Source organism: Syngnathus scovelli, chromosome 19 (assembly GCF_024217435.2).
Source record: "Syngnathus scovelli strain Florida chromosome 19, RoL_Ssco_1.2, whole genome shotgun sequence".
In the NCBI taxonomy this organism is placed as follows: domain Eukaryota; kingdom Metazoa; phylum Chordata; class Actinopteri; order Syngnathiformes; family Syngnathidae; genus Syngnathus; species Syngnathus scovelli.
In genome coordinates, this window is record NC_090865.1 from 12,172,046 (window position 1) to 12,180,414 (window position 8,369).

At 49.7% G+C, this 8,369-nt stretch overlaps 1 protein-coding gene across 3 annotated transcripts; it reads right to left on the reverse strand.

Annotated features, from left to right (window-relative positions):
- Positions 1-602: 602 nt before the first annotated feature.
- Positions 603-7,773, reverse strand: LOC125987518 (janus kinase and microtubule-interacting protein 3-like). Of its 3 annotated transcripts, XM_068649006.1 has the most exons (15): positions 7,191-7,773; positions 6,953-7,066; positions 5,450-6,721; positions 5,209-5,313; positions 4,952-5,065; positions 2,999-3,063; positions 2,721-2,783; positions 2,536-2,634; positions 2,356-2,454; positions 2,221-2,274; positions 2,035-2,100; positions 1,895-1,963; positions 1,740-1,817; positions 1,450-1,683; positions 603-1,370 (listed from the first exon to the last, which is right to left on the reverse strand). In XM_068649006.1, the coding sequence occupies exons 6-15, from the start codon at positions 3,056-3,058 to the stop codon at positions 1,254-1,256; spliced, it is 939 nt and encodes a 312-aa protein (XP_068505107.1). In that variant the 5' UTR covers positions 3,059-3,063; positions 4,952-5,065; positions 5,209-5,313; positions 5,450-6,721; positions 6,953-7,066; positions 7,191-7,773; the 3' UTR covers positions 603-1,253. The 3 variants fall into 3 exon arrangements, with proteins under 3 accessions (XP_068505107.1, XP_068505106.1, XP_068505108.1); XM_068649005.1 differs by having other exon boundaries at positions 5,450-7,066; XM_068649007.1 differs by lacking the exons at positions 4,952-5,065; positions 5,209-5,313; positions 5,450-6,721.
- Positions 7,774-8,369: the final 596 nt, after the last annotated feature.

The following is an 8,369-nucleotide window of genomic DNA, read 5'->3' on the forward strand; positions in this document are numbered from 1 at the left end:
GAATTCCGGCGGAAGTTCTGCCCATCACGTGACGTCTGTCACGTGACCACACGCGACAGATGTCATATAGCAACCGCTGTTTTGTTTAGTAGATTTACAGTTGTTATGCGTTGACATAATGGCGCACTGGTTAGCATGTCCACCTCTTAAGCATGATGTTGCGGGTTCGACGCCTGATCAATGTTAGCATGGAGTGAGCTGAAGTGCATGGCGCTGAAGATTTGAATCTTTGAAATGCGCTGAGGTCTGACGTATCAGGCAGAATTGTTTGCCATCACGTTCAACAAAAAATAGAAACTTTCCCACTCTGATAAAAACGTCCTGTGTTCATCTACATATTTTCGTTTTGCTGTGCATCTTTTCCCTGCCATTTCGAGAGCCCAATTGACACTAATAGTTTACTGGAATGTGTTTGCCCATCCTACTTTGTGGAATTTCACCACATGCGCTTTTGACGAAAATACTAAATTGAACTCAAGTGAAGCCAACACGCACCCCCCCCCCCCCCCACACACACACACACCTACACACACACACAAATGTTGATATGAACATAAAAGAGCCGCATGCGGTTCGGGAGTTGCGGCTTGGCCAAACCTGTACTATACAACTTTATTTGTGTAAAATTTTCACAACAGCTGTCACACAAACAAAGTGGGAAAAACCGAAGACGTGCGTGTTCCGCCCACGCTGGATTTATTTGCACCTTTGAAAAGACACCGTATTGCCGCAGATGTGGCAAAGAGTACTTTTGGGCATCTGAGACGGAAGGATGTCCAAAGCATCACGTCACCTGCTCTGGTAGGAATGGTGGTGGGACGTTGAGGTCAACCGCTTTGGGGTTGGCTGAATCTTTGGTCGCAGGATGCCACACACTTGAAGACAGAAGCAGAAAAGCAGAGCTAAATGCAAAATGTACTCACCGGTGACTCCAATTTTTTCCCCCCCTGAAGAAATGGATGGACGGGTGGCCCCGGCTGGCCGGTGGGACTCTTGTTATTCTGACCCTTTTTAGTGCGCGTTTGGGGCAACAACCGTTTTTTGTGGCGCTCTCTTCTGGTTCAAGAGTGCCCTGCATGTGAATTTGCCTTTCCTGCCTTCTGATTGGATGAGCGCCGGTGTGACGCGGTGCCTCTGTCACCGTGGCGGGGGGTATACGTCGGCATCGGAGCGTCTGCCAACGTCTGAGACCGGCTGGCAGTGTATCGGAGGTGTCGAGTGCGGTGCCGCTGGAGCTCACTCACCAGCTGGTGTTAGGGCCACAGAATGAAGGCCAAGGAGAAGACTAGAAAGAGAAACAGAAACTTCTCCTCCAATTGTTTGATTTGTCTCTTCTGAGCTTCGATGAATTCTTTCAGCTCTTTGTTCCTCTAGGACGGACAAATGGAAAGTAGCCTTCAAAAGCCAGTAAGCGTGCAAGTAAGTGCCGGGCTGGCTTTGGGCCCTTACCTGTTGCGCGCTGTGCAGCAGATCCATTCTCTCTTGGAAGATGCAAGCGTCGCGCTCCCTCAACTCCCACATCAGGGCTCGCTTCCATTGGTCCACGGCGCTCCTAAGCTCTTGTCTCTGATCCGCCATCAGCACGTCATTCACGCCAGCGTGGCTGGCTTTTTCGCCGTCCGTGGCGGGGCAGTCCCGCTGCGGTAGCGCCTCGTACAACATGGCCTCCAGCTCCATGATCCTCTGGGCCGCAATCCTCGTCCATCAGTGGTCCGGCGGGAGATTTGAGGGCGGCTTACCTTATGAGCCTGGTCCATGGAACGCTTCCTGAAGTCCAACTCTTCATCCAGGTAGCCCTTCTGGTTGCAGAACATATCCTAGCACAGCTCAAGGTCAGAATTGTTGGGGCACATTGCCCCGAGTTCCCCTTGGCTGATGTCGCGTGTCTGTCTACCTTCTCACTTTCAATGTCCAACATCTTCTGTTGAAGTGCTGACTTGGTCACTTTGATGTATTCTAACCACTGAGGAAAGGCTGCTGTCACATAAGCAGAATGCGAGAGCGTGCGAGAGCGTGCGTGGACGTGCGCGTTACCTTCTCGGCTAGGGTGGGAAGGGTCCTGGCGTGAATCACGACCACCTGCTCCTCGTTGGTGAGATTCTGCAAGAGCCCAAAGGCACAGCGTCAACAAGGTTCTTTCAGCGCAAAGCCTTCCAAAAGTCATATTTGAGCCGCCGAGTCTCGTGGAGTGCGAACATAAGGAGTTCGACATACACTTACGGCGTTATCGCCCAGGATGTCCAGCTTCTTCATCAGATCACTGATGACGATGTCCTGGGGAAAGGCGCAAGGAGCAATGTAAGGTGTTCTGGGACCTCAGGTTAAGGTTAGGGTTGCGAGGGACGCCTTACGTACGCTCACGCCGTCGGCCTCGCAGTAGATCTGCAAAGGGCTGAGGCCGTCTGGGAAACGGACTTGCAGAAACTTCAAGACGGGGGAGCGCCACTCCCTCTCCTGAAAGGCAGAGGCATGCATCCGTGCATCCGTCCGTCCGTCACATCTCTGGCCTCAACACGCTTGTGCGAGTCTTCCCACCTCCAGCTCCAGGATGCGGAACTCAAGCAGTTCGTTTTGGTCTCGGATATCCTGGATGTGCTCTTTCAGACGCGCTTCTTCCGCCTCCATCCGCCTGACCTGAAAAGACAGTCAGACCTCATCTGCGGGGCTTCCGGACGGGTGTGACGCCAAGCGACTCCGCCCAGCGCCTTTCTTTCCGTCACCTTTTCGGCCAACTGCTGATTGCTCTGACGCAGCAGCTGCTTCTCCTCCACCCACTTGACATTCTAGAAGAGACAAACGCGTGGACAGCTTTGGAATGTTGTGTCATTTTCATCCACAAATTCTTTGGTTGACTGGAAAATGACATTTGCTTTTCTCCGCATTTTCCCAGCCACGTTCAGGGCGGGGGGGGGGTTGGTCCAGTAATGCCAGACGAATGAGTGACTGAAGAATGTAGCTATTTTGTCTGAGAAAAAGGTGTGCTCATTGATAAGCTTACCTGTCCTTGTTGCTTCAGCGCTGACTCCAGATCTGCTACTCTGCTTTGATAGTGACCCATTTCTACTGTCATGTAACATGGGGGGAAGAGATGGTGCAAATGGTAAAATATGGATTGTTCACAGGAATAAATTGGCAGAGCTGAAATTCCAAATTTGTCCAAAAGATGGCGCCAGACCAAAACATGAGACCAAAAAAGGGGCCAAAATAAGCTAAGCAAGTTAAAATAGAAATAAAACAGGAACACGGTGTCGGATTGTGAGTCACGCATGGACGCACAAATGTGATTTTTACTTTTTGATTTCTTTGCTTGGCTAAAAATGTATTCTGTAACAGCTTAAAGCAATATTGTTAGTCAATTCGATCAAGGGACCCGTCCGTCACTATGAGAATAGTGGCGTGACATAAATTGTTTGGAAAAGCACAAATGTGATTTTTACTTCTTGATTTCTTTGCTTGGCTAAAAATTGATTCCCTCTTTCATGAACTGTGTTTTGCAATCGAATTGTTCTGGGATTGAATGATTTTATTAACACGGGTATCAGTGGGTGAAATTGTTCGGTTTCTGGAGTGATTAAGATTTGTAATTCTATTTCATGTTTCTTCAATAAATGTGTTGTGTATATTCATTTACTTTGTTGTGCGCTGATTTGTACTGAATGTACAATCGATGGTTCGGGGTTGATTTGACAATTTGATTAATGTGCGGGGGGTTATTATGGTATAACATAGGACCGTAATAAATAAAAGTAACATCAGACAATTTTAGAGAATTGAATAACTTTCGTAGTTATTTGAGACACGAGTGAATTTCAATCCGTTTGAAAGTTTGCTTTGTCTGAATAAATTAACGGAAGTGTTTGAATCGGATTATTGGTTTGGTGTAGAACTGAAAGTAATTTAATTATTTGAAGGGCGCAGGGCCGTTTCCCCTTTTGACGGGCCGCGTAAAAAGTAACTCCGAACATGTTAGAGAATTAAATAACTTTCGTAGATATTTAAGGGAAGAGTGAATTTTGTCAAAAGTGAATTCGTTTGAAAATTTACTTCCTCTAAATAAAATAACGACGATGGTTAAAATAGATTATTTGAGTTGGTGAAGGATAAAAGTATTTCGATTGTCCGTCGGGCGCGGCCCAGTTCTTAATTTTGTCGGGCCGCGTCAAAAGTTAAACAGGACACGATCGAAAAATAGACTTGCCTTCCAAATTAATTACTGGGCAAATCTAAATAGAGTAAGACATTTTTATTCGTTTTAAGAAAGTTGTTATTCTTTTTAAGCAATCAAGTGGGGTGAAGCACTCCGACAGTTAAGTGCTAGATCTACATATAAGAAGTTAGAATTAATAACGTAAAGTGCATTAATTTTCTCCTTAAATGCTATTATTGTCACACTTTTATTAATTCGATTCTCTTTCGAATAAACAAGTTGGTCGGCTCGCTGCTTGAGCGACCAAGTAGAACGGACCCATATCAACATTTACTTCGGCAAAACTAGAGCTAGGGTGCGCTATACAAACGAATCCCTGAGGTCTTAACAAAGACATCTAAAAATATCCGTAACATAATAAGAACTTCAAACATTAGCGGGGAGCCATCAATACGATGCGGTCACTTCGAAGTCTTGCCTCGAATTGAGTTACTCGGCTCGAGCTTAGGGTGACTTGAGAGGGATTGGCGTCGTACAGAAATTAGATTGATTCCGGTGGAGTTAATTCAACTCGGGTGGTTAGATTACGGACGAATCTCCGAACCCGGCTAAGACAAACCCGTTACCGGGAAGCCGGGGGCACCTTATTGAAAGAGGTGCGTTTGACACTACCATCAGCTTTTCTCTGGTCTGAAAGGAGGAGGAGGGAGGCTCCTCCTCCTCCTTTCAGACCAGAGAACACCCGAGGCTGGGTGAGAACGGGGAGGCTGCGACCCGGCCGGGGGTTGCGGGAAGGGGCGCCACCTTGATCTCCTTCTCGGCGTCGTAGTCCCCTCCGCTGGTCTGGGCTAGCAGAGCGTAGGCTCGTTGCAGCGCTTGATATTCTTGCGTCAGCTGGCGGTAGCGAAGCTCCGCCTCCTCATGCACACACCAATGCAACACAGCACTAGTACCAGAATCAGTCAGACCGGCGACAAAGCACCCGCGACGCAAAGACGAGTCCGATTCCAGGCTGAAGAGGAATGTTTGGCGCCAATACGCTGGCAGAAATGGCGGGCTACCTCTTCGGGTTCCGTGTCGGGGGTTCTGTCGGTGTGAAAAGACAAGGACGATCCGTCCGAGTCCACCAACACGTCTTCGTCGTAGCCGTAAAATGTTTCGATGACCTGCGGGCGCGGAAGCAAACATCTCTCTGAACAAACTGAAGCGACACCTCACGATGAATCGACGAGAGGAACGATAGCGAGAAAAAGGCCATTTCATCTTGCGCAACACCAAGCAGCCGCAAACAAACAGACTCACCTTGCAGGACCTCACGCTTTGTTCCTCCTCAGAGATTCTCGACGTCGGTATCGTAGCAGCAAATCTCTCTCCTGTCGACACAAATAATCCGCCTTTGAGATTCTTTGGATGCAAAGGGAACGAACGGCTCCGGCGCAGAAACAAACGCGACTCACGATGACATTTCTGACATGAGCTCCTGTCTCCAGAGCCTGAAAAACCCGTCACCGGCGATGATTGGAGGGACGCTAGTCTTTTCCAAAAGTGACAACTACAGGGTGTGTCAGGGTTTTCCAGATTATCTTTATCGTATAATTATGTTGCTTTGACTTTGACTGCAACCTGTAATAAATAATATTATTTATCCCTTATTTATCCCTATCGCTTATCCCTTCCTACACAAAGTCGTAAAACATCCCTTGCTATGTTTTGACTAGAGGTCAAGGGCTTTCTCTATTCAATCCACTCTTACACCCACCCTGTTTCTCTTAATAAAAATGCTCGTGCAGGAGCCGAGAGTCAGACTTCATTCGTACAACGGATGGACTCTCCACCTGCAGGTGTCCAAAAGAACTTACTTGTCTCCCGTGTAGTTCTTGCAAAATAAGTTGGAGCGAGCGCAACTCTAACAGGGTGCATTTTGCCACTAGCTGCCTACGGACAATGACGTCGCGCTCGCGGCTCATGGTTGACGGGCTGAGCAGCCGGGCGAGTCCGTCGTTTTCAGCGCACAGCGAGTGGCAAAGGCGCTGACAAAACGGGAGCTTTGAGCTGCTGAAAACGGCAAAACAAGTCTAAAGCGTGTTCAAACGCGTGCGCACAATGCTCCTGCTTGAAAGGTCGGAATTTAAGGGGCCAATTTTTTGGATGGCGGCCGCCGGCCAAGCTTTGGACGGAAAAGGTTTCCTGGCGACAGCGAGCGAGCGCGGCGCTGCCGTACGTGCACCGAGTCGCCTGCCTGAAGACCTTGGACAAGTCGTCGATGATGTGCCGCTGCTCCACAACTTGAAGGAACTCCATTTCACCGTCCTGCTGGCCGCAACCGCGCTCCAGGTCATTGAGCGAACTAGGCCTTCTCTGTGGAACACAAATGCAGTGGACTCTGTTGGCACGCCGCCGTTGTCCGCGTCGACTTACCAAGCTTGCCATCTCCTCGTTCTCCTGGGTGACAAAGCGCACTTTGTTTTCAAGGCGACACAGCACCAGCAAGAGTTCTTCATTCTTCCTGCTCAGGCGTTTGTTTTTGTACAGGAGTGGCAGAAACTGGCTTTCTGTTTCTCTCAGTCGCTTAAGCTGCAAGCATGAAGTGCGGGATGCGAAAGACGCACAACACGCGGGCCAGAACGTATCCATTCCTTTTGCATCGGTTTGAACGGAATCGTGGCTTTGGCTCCCAATAAAAGACATCTACCGGGCAACCGACTCGCCGCGCCGCTCAACTAATAAGCAAGCGCAATGGGTGCCTCGCTGGATGGCGCGCATCAAACGTAGCGCAAACCTTCAAGCGTGCCGTCAATAAATTACCAGTTCATTGCGCTCTTCAGAAAGCAGGGCGTTTCGATCCTCCAGTTTCCTGATGACTGCGCTGAGCTCAGCGATTTTCAGATGAAACCTTCGCGTGTCCCGATCCTCCTGAGACTGAAAACGCCCCGCAACACACACACACAACCACTCGTTCAAAGTTCAAAACTGTTTTTGTGCTACCTTCCTCCAGCAACGAACTAAGTCATGCGTACTGCAAGTGTGTGATGAGGTGGCTTACGCTATGAAGAGGATTGCTAGTAGCGCCGTTGACCCCACTTCCAGGGTAGTTTAGGCCCGCCCTTTGGGAATCCCTCAGGGCAGCGATCTGCTGCTCGGCAGCCTGAGTCTGCAGCTGAAGGCGGTTGACGTGGCCGGCCCCAGGGATTTATCCAAAACACTAACCGCTCTGTCTTTCAGCTTGATCTCATCCATCTGGATGTACAAACGGGGAGCGCTCAGGCAGGCGGGCAAACTCATTTGCCAGAATTGTGACAAAAACAAAGAGAGCAACCGGCCAATTTTTATCTTGAATCGACTAGAACACCATTGCTGTGACAAAAGCGAAGCGAGCAACCGGACGTTTTCTTCTTGTGAAATAGAATAGAATAGAATAGAATGCCTTAGGTGTCATTGCACTGCAGGTATACAACGAAATTGGGAACATAGCCACGCACCGCGCATCTGATCAGTCCTACCAGTCGGCGGATCTCCCTCTCGCAGTCTCTCTTGGTTCGGCTCAGCTCCTCCCGATGCTGGTGATGAGCCGATCGGAGCTCGGCCGCTCGGGACTGCCAGGCCTGCTGGGCCGCTGCCAGGGCTTCTTCCGCGCTCCTGGTGGAGGCGACACCGCTCGGTCTCCCGACACCGCCACGTCTCCTCCACTTCCGCCAGCAAAGCGCCCCCGCTCCTCACCTGAGCAGACATTGCGCCACATCGGGCCGTTGAGACCGCAACGGAGCGCCGCGACGCTTACTGGGGACAAGCTACACAATACGGTAGCGGCCGCATCGGAGCCCGACGTGGCGTGCGGATAGTCAGACACGGATTGAGCGGATCACCTTGTCCATGGAGCCGTCCCTCAGGCTGAGGACCAAGGCATTCACTCGCTGGATCTCTCCATCTTTGATTTTGATCACTCTCATCAGCTCCATTTCATGCTGCCGCAGTAATGTCTCCCTGGTAACGGCTAACTCTTTCTGCTTCTCCTCATGGAGTTTGCTTTTGAGTTCCGTCATGGCGGCGGTGGCACGGTGGTGCTCCGCCCGCAGGTCCTGACTTCTCTCTCTCTCCAGACAGCTGACCTGACATGACTTAGACTTAGACAAACTTTATTGTCATCTTGTCTGCACATGGTGCATACAAAACGAAATTTCGTTGCACACGGCTTACAACAAAGTAGTGATATTGCAGTTGAATA